At 34.2% G+C, this 17,038-nt stretch overlaps 1 protein-coding gene across 1 annotated transcript in view; it reads right to left on the reverse strand.

Moving 5' to 3' along the window:
* LOC137388799 (acylcarnitine hydrolase-like) overlaps window positions 1–17,038 on the reverse strand; it is a 65,092-nt gene that overhangs the window by 38,117 nt on the left and 9,937 nt on the right. The window contains exons 3-8 of the mRNA XM_068075248.1: window positions 16,153–16,383; window positions 15,068–15,252; window positions 8,949–9,205; window positions 6,809–7,062; window positions 5,992–6,219; window positions 5,336–5,450 (exon numbers count right to left, since the gene is read on the reverse strand). Of these exons, the coding sequence (XP_067931349.1) occupies window positions 5,336–5,450; window positions 5,992–6,219; window positions 6,809–7,062; window positions 8,949–9,205; window positions 15,068–15,252; window positions 16,153–16,383 (1,270 nt within the window). The remainder of the gene's footprint in view (window positions 1–5,335; window positions 5,451–5,991; window positions 6,220–6,808; window positions 7,063–8,948; window positions 9,206–15,067; window positions 15,253–16,152; window positions 16,384–17,038) is intronic.

Here is a 17,038-nt window from a genome sequence, read left to right on the forward strand (position 1 = left end):
CGCGTATGTTGTGCCGAGCTGCACTGCCTGTTGTATGTAAATGTTGTTTCAGCCTGTTGCAAGTAAATATTGTTTCTTTTTTAGATCAGCTGTCTCAATGAAGTTCTGCTTGGCTTTTAAATTGGCATCCCACTGTGTGGTCGTGTTTCAGTCAGTGTTTTTCACCTCCGTGTTTCAGGTCGCAAGCAGAATTTCGCGATAGTAAAAGTACTTAGATGATACACCCTAAGATGCATTCAAAACAGTATTGTACGATGGCTTAGTGCTATAGACTACAACCCTATTCTGGTGTTTCAAACTATTGCCAGTTAGGAGTGTGGTAAGTAGCAGCTAAAGCTAAATGTCTTTATTATATAAAATACCTAAATACTGGCAAGGCAGAAGCGCATGGAAAACATGTAACTATAGAAACTGTTCATAGCAAGATATCCCTTTTGCTGCCATATGCGCATTTATGCAAAGTGTATGGCCAACTGTCATATGCACACTATAGCAAATTTTCAAGCAGTCGCATAGTAACTTAATTTTATTACTTGTTGATAACATAACCAACGACCTTTAGTACTTTTATAGTATTGACAGTGTTGTCTAAATATTTTTCTATGAAAGTTGCATAAATTCGCAAGTCTGTTTTAAGTCTTTGTTTGGAAGATTTCAACTCGGAAACGCTCATCTTTTTTTCAACATTTGAACTATTTAGCGTTATTATGGCCTTCGCAAGTTCCTCGCGACTTAAAAAACAAAGAGTTACGTATGTTGATGAAATTGCAGCCAATTCAAAATCTGGCTTAGTAATTAGAAAGATAATGAAAGACGCAGCACTAACTCTGACGGTAATCTGCTAAGTTCTGACGGAAATAATAGTTTTGTAAGTGTAAGTAAAATTGGAGATGATCATTTTAGTTTTATTGTGATCACAGCTTTACATAGGTTTAGTAATGCACAAAGCATAAACATGTCGATTTGGTGCATAGCTCTGGTAACACGTTTGCAAAATAAAATGTTACAAAAATGTTTTAGAGTTTGAAGTTTAAAAAACCCGTGAACATACCATGAAGTAAAATCACGATCTTTCAGTAAAATGACTGACAGTAAGCCGATGCTTAATTGGTACATGGATGGCAGCAATAGGCATATCTAAACACACCAACCTTAGAGTGTTAAAGGCCAACTGAATAACAAGGGATTTTTATACAATTAAATAGTCAATCTGTGCATGAAAAAACATTGACTGTTAGACAGTTAATAATTTTATTCAGCTCAAGAGTTGGACTAAACTTGGTTTGTACTAAAAATACCATGGCAGTCTAGAGTGCGGTAAAATATTGTCAGTTGCAATAATTAAACATTCAATTATTGCAAACTATTGCAAGAAGGTCAATTAGCACAATTGTTATTGTGTCAGTCTAACGCGTTGAATCTTGCAAGTTTAAATCCTATGTGACACAATTTTTTTTTCTGATTTCCAACTGTGGCTTTAGATGGACATATACTGTTCTCATAATAGTACAGGCTGAATGTGTACAACGCTGTTGATTTTTGTGCATTTTGCTTAGAAGGGAAAGGAACAGTACCGCTGTAATTGTTGGTTTGTAAAATAGAGCTTTTCTTAATCCAACTATTTATTACATATTATATTTCAATGATACCATTCTTAACTAAGATTTGAACGAAGAAGCATTAGCTTGAAATAAATCACTGATGATAATCATTGTTTTTAATTTTACTGAGCGAAATGATTTGTGTTAACCACAACATTAAAACAAACTTTTTCAAAGAAAAGCTTATTGATTAAAGTTTTATTGTTAGGTGGAACATCAGCATACTTAGAATTGCAATATCTTTAGGAGAAATGTAATTATGCAGTTTCAGTAGGAAGACATCTTCTGTGCCACACCTACATGTAGTAGTGCTGCCAAAGTAACCCGCTGCAAGAGCTTCCTTTTAAAGTTCAGGTCCATTTCCTAAGTATTTTGAAACAACGTGATGGAACACACTTTTTAGTAATTAATGTTAGAAAACCTCCTTGATATTTTGGGAAAGTCTGTAAAATGGGTAGGGTTCAAAATTCTCCTAATTTTCAACTATACAAGCGGGTTACTAAATGGTTTCTTTGCAGGAAGAGCAGCAACTCTACCCGTTGAAGCATAGTTGTCTAGAATGCCTGACCTTCAAACGACAGGTTGTTGTTCAATGTCCAAAAAGGTCTCCAGTGACAGGAAAGACATCCAAGCTTGAAGTTCTTTCTGCAACTGGGCGTGTCTGCAATCAGCAAAGTTCCCTTGCCAATTACTTTAGAGATGTCTTGCTAGAATATTATTGTAAAAAATTGTGCCTAGCCGTTGGTTACACTAACCATAACATATTGCACTATACTCAACATGCAAGAGACTGCTCACACAAATCGCAGGACAATTATTGTAGCAGCAGTGTTTTGAAGCTCTAAAACTTTATTTGACAGAAATAAATCAGATAATCCAATTTTGTTGACAAAGGGTTTGATGCTATGCTTTGTAAATCATTCAATTTTCAATATTTTGGTATTGCAACAACTGTTCGGGCTGCTTTTGATGGTTGGTTCCATTTTCACAAAAGACCTTTAGGTTCATACAAACTCATTGTTTGTAATAATATTGTCTTTGTCATTGTTGCACTCAATTAAACTATTTGTTTGACACGCCTATATTAAGCTTATAACATCTCTAAACTCTACTCCCTAAAGGGGCAGCTTATGAATTCATTTTTTTCTTTTGACTAAGAATGATATTTTGAAATGAAAGTGTTGACCAATGTTGATAAATGCGAGATGAATATCTATGTAATCTTCACAGTGTGTTCAAAGTTACTCCTTGGTTTCATCGAAGGCTCCTATCGTAATTTTTTTTATAATTCAAAGGCCACCACATGCTATCTTTTCCAGTTTTGTCTGCTAGTAGCAATGATTGGATTTGATGAACATGTTTTAGTAACGAAAGTGGTCACAGTTCATGTTTGAAATTTATGTTTTGAACATTTTAGCTCTGTGAATGTAACGGGCATATTTGCAGCATGCTTGAATATATGCGATGCTTTAATATATGATCACAAAGTGTATTTGTTTTTATGTGAAAACTATGATGATCTCGATACCAATCCGATCATTATTGCAACTTGTTTAAAACTAACAAAATGCTAGTTCTTGTGTTGCTTAACACGAACAAGCTATAAAGGGTGAAACAAAATTTTCATGTGGATAAACAATATGACAAACATTTGATAAAAGCACAAAAATATTTGCCAATAAGTCTTTTTTTTGGCATTAGTTGACCAAAGTCCTGAAAACCGAATTAGTTGGCTTTTGCAACCTATTATTAAAACATTTTATCTAATAATCAAGGTTCATTGCAACTAAAATCCTTAAAATTAAATATCATATGGAATTTAGCTAAATTCATATAAAAAGAAGTAATGTAGACCTTGACACTAAGACTATCTAATGCTAGACATAAAAAACCTAATAGGAGTCCATGAAATTAAAGAGAAGATAATTGCTTGTGCAAAAAAGAAAACAACTCCAAATTTTGTATAAAAAAATTCAATTTATGCGCTAATGGGAGGCCCTCCAATTCATACTACAGAGCCTCCTAACCTGCAAAATTTTCCAAAATGTTGCATTCTCCGGCAAAATTTTTGCAAAATGCAAAATAGATACGTATGCGATCAGCATGACGAGTAGAGTTGTTTTAGCATGTTTTTAGCGAAGCCTCCTATCAGAAGCCTCCTATTATCCAAAAGCCCTATATCGTGGATATATTTTCCAAAGTGGCCTCCTATTCACTACAATTTGACTATATATATATATATATATATATATATATATATATATATATATATATATATATATATATATATATATATATATATATATATATATATATATATATATATATATATATATATATATATATATATATATATATATATATATATATATTGCCTGACCTGGATATGACTAAGATAAATAAATTAATTTACAGTAGTGTTGTTACAGGGAACTTTATTGACATATTCTGAGGAACCTCTTTTAAATTGTAAACTAGGAATAATCAATGGCTTGACAGAATTTAACCTAGTTTACAACTAATAATGAATGCCACATATATTTAAAGTTTACATATGGCATCAAAATTCAGTACAAATTGCATGCGCGTTTACTTGTTGAAAATCAACTTTTGCCTCGCCATTCCTGATGAGGGAATGTTTCAAAGAACTTGAATCAATAGGTCGGCAAAAAAGGTCCAAAAACTCTAAGTATCTGTTCATGTTTTTGCAGAACCAAACAATATGCCACTCTAATTGCTATAATACGTTTCGCAGTAAGCCACTTGACTGAACTGATGTTCCATGTGAAAGCTAGTTAAAGAGGCGATGACATAAAAAACTAGGACGAGCAAAAATAACTTATGTAACTGTAATTGTGCAAGCTTTATTACCATAAGACCTACAGTATACTTTAATATATTTCATATACTGTCAATGTTTCAAGAATGCATTAAACCGTTAGCTGAAGTGATCGCACTTATGTTGCTAAAAGTTTATAATATTAAGCTGCAAAATTATATTCACCATCGAGCAAAAATATGATGAGATTATAACGTTCTGTGATATTCAGCGATAGCGATCCAACGACTGGAAATGCAATGAGACTATATAATAATGTGTCTATACTATGATTAGAAGGAGACTTGGTTGTGACTGTCTTGTAACTACAATGATACCGTAACATGATTATGGTATGACTATAAATCAGCCAACTAGCTATAACTATGCATAATTATCATGTTACTATAATGTGTGCAATGGAATACAATCAATAGCGAGTCTACTATTATTTTAGAGATTTTTAATAATTTTAATAACATTTTTTGCATAGAAAAACCAATAGTGGAATATATTTATTAGTTGATGAGAGCCTAAAACGAGTTACTCAATAAATGTTGTTAATGATAATGTTGGTAATACTGGATTATATAGAATGCAAACGTTTAACATTTGCATGAAATCAAAAATGAATGATGGAAATTACGATGTCATAGCTGATAATGCGTAGGAACGCAAAAGGATATTAGCTCAGCACACTTAACCTTGTTTTCATACTGTGTAGTGTACTATCTACCTTTTTCATGAGCTGAGGTTAAATTATGACTACCTTAAGACTAATAGTCCTTTTAGCATCTATAAAGAAGGTATGCTATATAAAATGGCCTAGTCAATTACTCAGAATGCAGAAGAGTGTATGTGGTCCAAAGAGAGCAATAAAAGCAGGTTATCCTGGTCAGCTCAAATTATAGTTTACCCTGATTTGGCGAAGTTGCTCCACAATTGCATGATTACTTTGGACAAAGCCTTGTCTTCATCCTCTGATAAACTTATTAAAACTTTAGCTGTGTTGGAATCTGCGTCTCGTAGGTCTACACAATTAAAAATAACAATGTAATTACTCGCTTATCAGCATACTTTAGATCAGCCTATACAAGCTCACACAGTCACTGACACTATACTTCAAATCAGTTCATGTAATCATACAGAGTAACTAACGCCATACTGTTTATCTGATTATTCATAGATAGCTACACAAACACCCTATTGAAGTCACAGGACGAACATAAGAGGTTTATTTGAATCATCTAAGCAGAAAAGGCAAGGTTCATAAGTTTGTGTACTTTTGGCAAGCATGAGCAACTCTTGGTGAGACAACCCTAACTATTTATAAACAGACATAACAATCGTTTCTCCCATTTATAAAATATTGAATAATAGTATTTACTCAAAAATCTCAACTTCCCTTATTCTTAGTTAGAGCACATAAACTATCGGTTAATAAAGAAGGTAATAAAGTGTATCTTGCCCGTAAATGGTTTACGATGCACTTATCGGAGGTACCTTTCATTGTATAGGTATTAGCTTTTTATGTCATAACCTTAACTAAACTAATAGGAGCTACTACCATACCTGTCCAAAACTCAGATTTATCATCCTTCAAAAATGGAGCCCCGAATACAAATAAAATTTCATCAGCATGGTCAGCAGCCACTTGAGAATTCCAAGATGGATGAGGCCACATAGAGTTAGTTCCTTTTCGTTCAACAAGCTCAGTGAAGTAGTAGGCGTAAGTTGATTTAGAAGACTCTGAGTGCTCCTCTAAGTTGAATGTTATGTCAATGCCAAAGAAATGATCTCCTGCGCAATATAATTTACACATTGTAGACGGCTCACTAATTTAACAGACTGGTAAAGTTAAAATACATATACTTTTCCTGCAAGCAGCTAACATTAGCACATCTTATGCCACCAAGTTTTGAGTAAACATTTTTTTCTAGTGAATTCATTAAGAGAATTCATTAAGGATTCATTAATTCCTGGTCCAGCAGAAAAAGTGATCCATGGTCATCAAAGTAATTTTCATAAGAAAAACTTTAAATACCAGTTATTTGAGCTAATGTTTGTGGTCTCTAGTTAAACCAATAGCATGTTCTGAATATCAAATGGAACTAAATCATTAGGCAAAAGAATTTCTTTAATAATCTACAAAACTAAAAAGCTATGACAAAGAAATGTCTAACATTGCATGGCACTAGTGAGAATTAATAGAGCATCATTAGTGCGGTTTCAAAAAACATTTAATACTATCAAGCAATGCTGGATAAGCTAGAAAGACAAATGTGCTTTCATTTTGTGTGTTTTAAATAGCAAAGCTCAAAAGGTTGCAAGGGTAAGTCCAAAGACGTTTTAGGGCTCATGAACAATTAACTATAACTTACGATCTTACCAAGGAACTCAATAAGACGAGATGTTCTTCCAAAATCATCATTCGTAGAATTCAATTCATAGGCTGCAGTGATGTATTGTAAGCACAGCTGAGGAGAAAGAGGAGCAATCTCTTTCCTACATTTTGTTAACACATACTCGTTCACAGCCTGTTTTGATATCCCCTCGGTGAACAAGGATGCATTGGAAAATAACAGTTCAAATGCATAGACTAGTAAACCTTCCTGACCATTCACTCCAGACATCAGATCAAATCTGTAGGACAAAATAAGCAATGCTTAGAGAATATTCTTGCATTTAACATTATTTTAGTCAAGAGAGAGAGACATTGTAAGAGTTATATGCACTTGAGAATGATAGAACAACTGCAAAACTACTATGAGAGATAATTTTTCAATCATTTTTATGTTTTTTGTTTTAGCTGATTAGATAGTATAAAAGTGGCTACCGGTTTGACAACCTCAAAAGTCTGTAAGTTAATACAACTTACAATTGACTGGCTAACCAACTTGCTGTAGTTTCAAATTGAAGCAGTTTGTCTAGGTCGGAGTAAATTAAAAATGAGGCAACTTTTAAAGAGTCATTCCTTAAAGAGTATTGCTTAACTATTTAACAAGCCTTGGTATTTTTTTGAATTTTTTCGGCTGCAAACAAAAATAGGAATTTAATTTCGCAAAAAGAATTGAGTGCACATTACTAAGAATTATTTGAAATATGTTCACAAGTAGAGCAAATATATTATTATGACTGGCTTAGGTTTAAATTTTGTTCTATGCTCAACATGTAACAACACTGAATGAAACAGCTATTACAGTATATATGAGAAGTGATAAAAGTTAAACACAGTAGTTTACTAGAATTGGTTTAATAGACTGACATGTGGCACACCTCAGTTATTGGTGGCATGCTTCAGTTATTGGTGGCACGCCTCAATCATTGGTGGCATGCCTGAGTTATTGGTGGCACGCCTCAGTTATTGGTGGCACACCTCAGTTATTGGTGGCATGCTTCAGTTATTGGTGGCACGCCTCAATCATTGGTGGCATGCCTGAGTTATTGGTGGCACGCCTCAGTTATTGGTGGCACACCTCAGTTATTGGTGGCATGCCTTAGTTATTGGTGGCACACCTCATTTATTGGTGGCATGCCTTAGTTATTGGTAGTCTGTATTCATAGTGACATCAACTGTTGTTTCAAGAATTTCCATTTTACTTTTGAGTTGAGGTGTTTTTAACGTTGTAACCAAACTACATGACATGGTATAAAGGAAACAATGATTCCTTGTCACTATGCCACAACATGAATAAAACTTCTTCTCCTATATTTAATGTGTGAGGTATGCTTAAACACCATATTTCTAAGTATTGATGATATGTTGAGTCTTAGATAGTAGACATATACAAGGTATGGATGTATCTATTGTTTTGTATTCATGACATGGCAGATAACTACAATGTATGGTTACATATAAAAGTGTTTACTTCTGACATGACATGTAAGGGCAGTAAATGGCTATATATAATAGTGTGTACTTCTGATACGATAGGTAAGTTTAGTGTGTGGTTATATATAATAGTGTGAACCTCCGAAATGATAGGTAAGTGCAGTTTATGTTTAATATAATAGTGTGTACCTCTAGAATGGCAGGTACCTTCAGTGTATGGCTACATATAATAGTGTGTACCTCTGGAATTACAGGTACCTTCAGTGTATGGCTATATATAATAGTGTGTACCTCTGGGATGACAGCTACCTAAAATGTACGGTAATATATAACAGCATGTACCTCTTGGATGACAGGTACCTTCAGTGTATGGCTATATATAATAGTTTGTACCTCTGATATGACAGGTGCTCTCAGTGTATGGCTATATATAATAGTGTGTACCTCTAGAATGGCAGGTACCTTCAGTGTACGGCTACATATAATAGTGTATACCTCTAGGATGGCAGCTACCTAAAATTTATGGCAATATATAACAGCATGTTCCTCTTGGATGACAGGAACTGTCAGTGTATGGCTTTGTATAATAGTGTACCTTTGGGATAGCAGATACCTACAGTGTATGGCTATATATAATAGTGTGTACCTCTGAAATGACAGGTACCTAAAGTGTATAGCTATATATAATGATGTTTACCTCTGTGATGACAGGTAGTTGTTCACATTTATGTCTTCTGGAAAGAAATCCCCATCAGCTGTTGGCTTGAAAGCCGAATTGAGAAACTGTTTTACCTCTGCAGTTGCAAGCAGGGTACTGAGTGGCACATTTCTAAGGCATTCATAGATGGAAGGACTTTTTCCATCCGGGCAGTGATTACGACGGAGTGTGTTTTCCATTTCTTTCTTTGGGCTGGTTACCAAATCCCAGCTCCACGGTAGGAAAAGAGTACCAGACTAGAAAACGATTTTACAGTGAAATGGCGGCTCGTGAAGTAACCATAGTTGTTCCCTCAAACATCACAGTCAGTGCACAAACAGAAATTGTTAGTCTTTCTTAGGTCTCTGTATACAAAGTTTTATTTGCATGTATGTCTGCCTTAAATGGTATTTCATATTGCAGCAAAAGCCTGCAGCACTACTAACTTTTTTCATCAGAACTGTTTTACCTCACACAGTCAGCAATACAATAAAAATAATCCTCATTGAGAACGCTTGCATTTTAGGGATTCTACATTACGTGAACGGTAAAATACTTGAAAATTGCTTAATTGATCCAAGATCTTCTTAATCTTACCCATTTGCCTTTGAACAAGAAAAAAACTAAGTCTAGTTTATTATGTGAATGACTGTACTGTAGCTGTGGTATTATTGACTTGTATCAACAACTGTGCTCTTTTTCTTTTCACTTTTATTTGGTTTATGGTTCATGATTACTGTAATTGTATGCTATACCGCAGATTTATATCATTTTAAAGCAGATTTATATTTATCTTTTGCGTTTTTTATTATTTACTCTCTTTAACTAATATAAATAATATTTATTATTATTATTTACTAAGTGAATACTCGGCGTCGTGTGGATAATAAAAAAGTCAAAGTATGAAAAATTTCCTTTGTATCAAATATACGCAACATTTACCATTCTAACTTTTAAACTTTATATCATGAAAATAAATCAATAAAAAACTAAACAGGGAGTTCATGGAAGTGTGTATATAAAAAAAGGCCATTGTTACAGACGGAGCTCCTTATATTCAAAGTTTTGATGGACAGTATTGGTACCTCTCGATACTGGTACAAACATAAAAATGAGATATCAGACTTTTTTTGTCTGACCGAACGGAGAGCAAATGTAGAGCCAATTCCTACTTCGGATAATACAAAAATTCACGTAAAATGTAATTAACTTGAACAGATATACTAAAACCAAAAAGAGGAGTGTAACGGCACATTTGAAATTGAGCCAGCAAATATACAAAGTACAAATTTAAAAAATAGGTTATGGTTAATGGGCAACAAAAGCTTTAAACAATGTTTTTAAAACAACAATAGTAAAAAGAAATAACAAAAAGTGCATTTTTATCAAGTTGAATCACAAGGATGTAACTATAAAATATTAAAGAGCATTAGAAATAATAAAGATTATTTAGTCTAGTAGTTAGGAACTTAGCCTAGTAGTTAGGAACTTAGCCTAGTAGTTAGGAACTTAGCCTAGTAGTTAGGAACTTAGACTAGTAGTTAGGAACTTAGACTAGTAGTTAGGAACTTAGCCTAGTAGTTAGGAACTTAGCCTAGTAGTTAGGAACTTAGCCTAGTAGTTAGGAACTTAGCCTAGTAGTTAGGAATGCTAGTAGTTAGGAATGCTAGTAGTTAGAAACTTAGCCTAGTAGTTAGGAATGCTAGTAGTTAGGATTGCCAGTAGTTAGGAATGCTAGTAGTTAGGAATGCTAGTAGTTAGGAACGCTAGTAGTTAGGAATGCTAATAGTTAGGAATGCTAGTAGTTTGGAATGCTAGTAGTTTGGAATGCTAGTAGTTTGGAATGCTAGTAGTTTGGAATGCTAGTAGTTTGGAATGCTAGTAGTTTGGAATGCTAGTAGTTTGGAATGCTAGTAGTTTGGAATGCTAGTAGTTAGAAATGCTAGTAGTTAGGAATGCTAGTAGTTAGGAATGCTAGTAGTTAGGAATGCTAGTAGTTAGGAATGCTAGTAGTTAGGAATGCTAGTAGTTAGGAATGCTAGTAGTTAGGAATGCTAGTAGTTAGGAATGCTTTTTTATCAAACATGCGATTTGAATGTCACAAGTTGAAGTCCTGTAAAATGATTTTTTTATCGCAAGATTATTAATCGCTATAACTGAACACAGGGATGAAAACAAAAATACCAGCAAAAAAACAAATGCTGATATTTATGTACACAAATTTATGTAGTTAATGTTATAAAATTTATTGTTTTATAACATTAATTTATATTTAAATTCATGTTACAAAATATATCACAAATTTTATAACATAAATTTTATGTTATATTTTAGATACCTTCAGTGTGGAGTTAAACCATTTTTTTCATTTTTCTAGACGGCAAGGTTTACGCTAAAGAGAAAAGGTAAAAAGAATGTCGGCCTATGTGTCTAAGATAAATTAAACTAACATATATATTTACTAAAATAACCTCGTGTTTGTATGTCAGTTGTTTTTTCCGAAACCAGAGTAAGCGGTAAGAATATAAGATTGATTTCGGTGAGCCTCAAATTGAGATTCTGATTGGTTGACTAGCACTGTAACACCTCTACCACCTCAAATTGAGATTCTGATTGGTTGACTAGCACTGTAACACCTCTACCAATCAGCCAGCTTTAGGTATTTCTCAATTATTTGGCAGACAGATATTACCCAATGCTTTATCGGTACAACTGACAATCTTTTAGGGTACATTAGACTGCGAGAGTACTAGTATATAATAAAGATATCTTTACACGTCATTTTCTCTTCCAAGAGCAGAAAAAGAAAAAACAATATATTAAGGCTAACTATAGATTTCCTTATTTAAATCAAATTTAAGAACTTCATTAACTTGACGGTTTGTGTTATAAAAAATTTCTTATGTAATACGAAGTCAAAACTTTACATAAACTGTTTGCGATAAGTGGAATGTATGTTATAGGAGGTATAAGTTATAAGACTGTTGACTGTACACTGCTTTTTATACAGGTAAAACCATCACATGGCTATATTAAATGTTTTAATGGTATATTGCCATCAGCTTATGTTGTCAAATGTACTTGATAGGTATATTATGTAAATGCATCGAACAATAGTTTTTGGGATAAAGGCAAGACAACTACCAAAGTCATTTCTCAAAAGGATAACTATTCTGTTATTCCATGAAGGTCTCACAATTCAAAGCTAGCGCTACCATTTTAGACATTGAAGGAGCTGCCACAACAGAAATGCTTGGGCTCTTCAAGAAAATTATTGAAGGGCAGATAACCCAATTAAGAGTAAAAACCTTACGAAATGACCTTGTTGTATAAAAATACTGCGCAAACAGCATACCAATAGGGAAGGCAGCCAGACCATAGAATAAGCATATTATACATACAAGCAGCAAGATGTCGGAAGACATCAAAAGGTCCAATAATTACAAAATGTCAAAAGTAAATTAGAAACTTTAAAAATGGAGGAATCTATCATAGAAATTGCGTCTACACCAGATGGAGAACTTGCCCAAGAGAAGTCGAAGCAATTAAACCAACCAACCACCATCACCAGAAAACCACCAGAGAAACATTAAAGACGAATCAAATGAGTCTCATACATACAGTATCCGCCATTCTTTTCAAACATGATCTAGATATCAGGAGCAAGTCACAAGCTTCACTCTACATGTCGACATCACGTGCACCAGCAGAAGACCTACGCAAACAAGATATCTTCACACGCCTGACAGAAAGCATTGAACTGTAGCACTCAACCTACACCCACAGGCTAACCATCCCACATGCCAGACATCTATAAAAGAGAACAGCTCCAATAACTCAGCATCTCATTCTCCATCTATTTCTAGCTCTAGCTCTCCCTTCCCAAAGACCTTCTTGAACGCTGTCTCCTCTGCCTGCAGAAGAGCCTCTCTCCCCCTACGAAGCCTCCTTCTCCTCTACCAGCTGAGCCCTTTCTATGCCACTATCTCAACTGCTGACACTCTCTACCTATGGCTTCTCACGGCTCTCGTTTGACTGTCGAAACTCACAGCTGTACAGGACTGATCAACAAGCGTAGACGACCGGTCGAGTAAGGATCTAACTTTTATTAGCTATTTTAACCTCTTGTCATTAATATTTTTGTTTAGAATTTTGTTAATTATGTATTTTAATTGTCAGACTTATAGAATAAAGAATTAACTTTTACTGGTTAATATCAGTATTGCTTACAACAGCTTAACACCTTCACATGTACCTAAACCAGTAATAACCAAATTAGCTCCCACAAGCTAAGCAAAAGTGCACAAACTAAACGTAGTCAAAATAGAACAATATGACAAGCAATTTCAACACTGATGTTGCACGTGGACTCGAATTAGTTATGCTATACATAATTCCTCCAGCTTCACCCATAACAACCTACAATCTTTCAGCATGCATAAGCAGAAACGAAGGTCAATAGGAAGTGCAAATATTTGTTATTTGAGTTGCCTACATGTAATTGCCAATCCATTTGACTAACCAAAGTATTTAGTGCTTAAAGTAACACATCACTAACACACCCTTTACATTGTAGATAGTTTAATAATTCTCATAAAAGTGAATCCTGAAATCAATAAAATTACAAATCCATAGATGCTAAAGATAGCAAGTTTATTGTCACTGTCTAGAAATAGGAGTGTTGGTATATGACTATTGCCGTATTTCAAAATTCATCAATGTTTGATACTCAATTGATGTCAAACTTTGATGAATTGAATGAAACTGTAATCTAAATTTGATTACACTTTTGTAATTAAACTTAGAAATTTCAAAAATGTTACAAGCAAAATATTCTATATATACAAAAAATATGAAGACAGTCTCATTGTTTAGTTTATTTTGTGTTTGCTAAAATATGCAGGAATGTGTATTTGTGTGTAGGTTCATTAATTACCGCGGCGCGAGTCAGAAAACAGGTAATTAGTTATGTTGATGACATTATAGCCAATTCAGACTCAGATTTTCGTGATTATACTGATAATTAAAGCAGCAGCACTGTCTCTGATAGTGGTGAGAGTAATAATTTTGTAAGTGTAAGGAACATTATGGAGGATCGTTTTAGCTTCGTATCGATCGTAGCTTTACATAGCTTTATCATCGCACAAAGTATAGATCCATTGAATTTTTGCACAGTAATGATGGTTAAAATGTTGGCAAATTAAAATATGTAACAAAAATGTTCTAGATAGAGATTGAAGATAGAAAAAATACTGTTTATATATCATGAAGCAATATCGGCATTTTTCGGTAAAATGGCTGGCACTTGGCAGATATCCAATTTTGTACATGCTTGGCAGTGAAAGGGCTAAGAGTAAGTACCTCATGAAACTACCTACCATCGTTTAGCGCTCTTTATGCATAAGCAGGAACGCAGGTCAATAAAAAATGCAAATACTTGTTTTTTAAGTTACCTAATTGCCAATCCACTTGACTAACTAAAGTACACGTATTTAGTGCTTAAAGTAACGCATTATTAAAATGTCATTCACATTATAGGTAGTTTAATATTTGTCATTAAAGGGAATCTTGAGATTAATAGAATTACAGATACTCAGTTGCTAAAGATAGTAAGTTTATTATCACTGTCTAGAAATAGGAGTGTTGGTATATTGCTATTACAGTACTTCATAATTCATCAAAGTTTGATATTCATTTGATATCAAACTTTGATCAATTGAATGAAAGTCTAATCTAATTTTGATTACACTTTTGTAATCAAACTTAGATATTCCAAAAATGTTATCTGCAAAATATCTTATTTTTAGCTGCTCTAAAAATATAAAGACAGTCTCATTGTTAAATTTATTTTGCTTCTGCTAAAATATGCAGGACTGTGTATTCAGCAGTTAAATGTGAAGTTATCAGCATCTTAACAGCCCAACACAATTAGATCAGACCAAAGTAAACCAATATATCATCGGTTTTGTTGTGCATTTTACTATGAAGAAGTTGACAATTAAAAAAAATGTTTAGAGTTTCATATTACATCTTCTTTAAAAACAAGAATCTAGAACTATTTGTTTACAAGAGCAGAGTTTATCAACTAGCAAAAGGTCGGAAACTGAGCACCATCCTACCTCTTGTATAGCACGCTGAAAAAGTCCTTCACTGTGCGGACTCTGTGTGTGAGCTGAAATGCTGCCGCCTCCTGCTGACTCACCAAATATGGTAACCCGATCTGGATCACCTCCAAATTGTGCAATGTTTTCCTGAACCCAGATCATGGCAGCCCTCTGGTCCCAAAGACCAAAGTTTCCTGTTCCTGTCACAAGTAGCTCAATTTCATTAAATGATTTGCTACCTTTTATAGACTGTACATGTAGTACATGCAATATTTGAAGATATGGAACGAGCGACATTGGGCCAAGTTTTAAATCGATAAGGTGCTGCATTCTCTTTCACCCATTTATAATGACAGCATTGGTAAGTTTAACATGCTATTTACCTAAAACACTTACATTTTTCTTACTTACTAACCCTGTTACCAACAAGCTGAGTTGCTTGGCCAAGGGTTCTTATCCTGGCAATGATTAAGTTTACAGTTACGCGAATTCTTGTTATAATTTCAATCATTTTTAATAAAAATTATTGAAAATTATTACATAAAATAACCCTGAACATGCAACTTCCTTTACCAGTATACCATCATCATAGAAAATGCCTCTACCTATAGAAAATACTTCTACTTATAGCAACGAGCTATACTCATAGCAATGAGCTATACCTAATGCAATTGATGTACTTATAGTACAACTGACCTATTGCAATGAACTATTCTCATAGCAATCAGCTATACCTATAGCAATGAATTAGACCAATAACAATGAGCTATATTTATAGCATTAGCCTATACCTGTGGTTACACCTGATCCAATTGCAGAGAACTGTATGTATAACAATAGCTTATACCTATACTTAATCATGTATAGGAATGACTCATAGCAACAGATACTATATGCACATCTAGCAATGACTGTATCAATTACTTATACCTACAGATAATATGTGTACATATAGCATTTAGTTATACATATAACAATGTGTTATACTTATGGCTACTACCTACACTTATAGCAATGTCCTATAGGTATGCTATATAACATGAACCAAAGGTCTATACAGTGTACCAACAAGAATACCATTGATCTTTGCTTTTTCTTACCTGGTCCATCATAAAGAAACCCGAGTGGACCTAGTCGGTAGTTGATAGTAACAACGATAACATCGCCAAAAACTGCCAATGGCGCTCCGACATAGCTTTGTCCAGATCCAACTGCATAGCCTCCTCCATGGATCCAGAACATCACAGCTTTTTTTAGCCCTTTCTTCACACGTCCAGGAACAGTAACATGGAGAAACAGACAGTCTTCATCTCCAACGACTCGAACATGGTCTGAAAAATTCTGGTGATGTTAGAAAGTAATGCTTTGTAAGTTTCTAGAATAACAATGCTAATAGTGGCTACAGCTCTGTCAAGCAGATTCTCAATGGAATCAAAGTGGTACGAAATAGAAATGTTCATAGAAGCACATTCTTGACCTAACGGCTCTGAATCTGGTAATTGGAGAGCTGAAGTAGCTGCAGAGAGAGCGTGTGAAGTGGTAAGAAAGTGAAAGGTATAAGTTCAATAAGAGATACAATTATATACTGACTTTGTAGCCTTACAAAAATGACAGAGCTGATCAAATTCCGGAAGCACCTAGAAAGACTTGTTGCATGTTGAACATGCAGCATAATCGAATTTTAATTCTCACTGAGTTTAGGCATTAGACAACTTTGATATACTAGCTAGATCAATATACAGACTTTATGTTTAATTCTGTCATTGAAGATACAAAAGCTCAGCTAGCCTAATGGTCTAGAACCCTGACCTTCAAACCGCGGATAGAAGTTTGATTTCCAAAAAGGCTATTGGCAGGGACAATAATGACATTCAATTTAAAAATTTGAAGTGACATCCAATGACAGTTCAATGACATCCAAGCTGTCTGCGACTTTGCAGCCAGTTTTAGAGGTCTGCTTGCCCTTCGGCTCAGACATGTCCAGCC

The sequence above is a fragment of the Watersipora subatra genome, chromosome 2 (genome assembly GCF_963576615.1).
Source record: "Watersipora subatra chromosome 2, tzWatSuba1.1, whole genome shotgun sequence".
NCBI lineage: Eukaryota > Metazoa > Bryozoa > Gymnolaemata > Cheilostomatida > Watersiporidae > Watersipora > Watersipora subatra.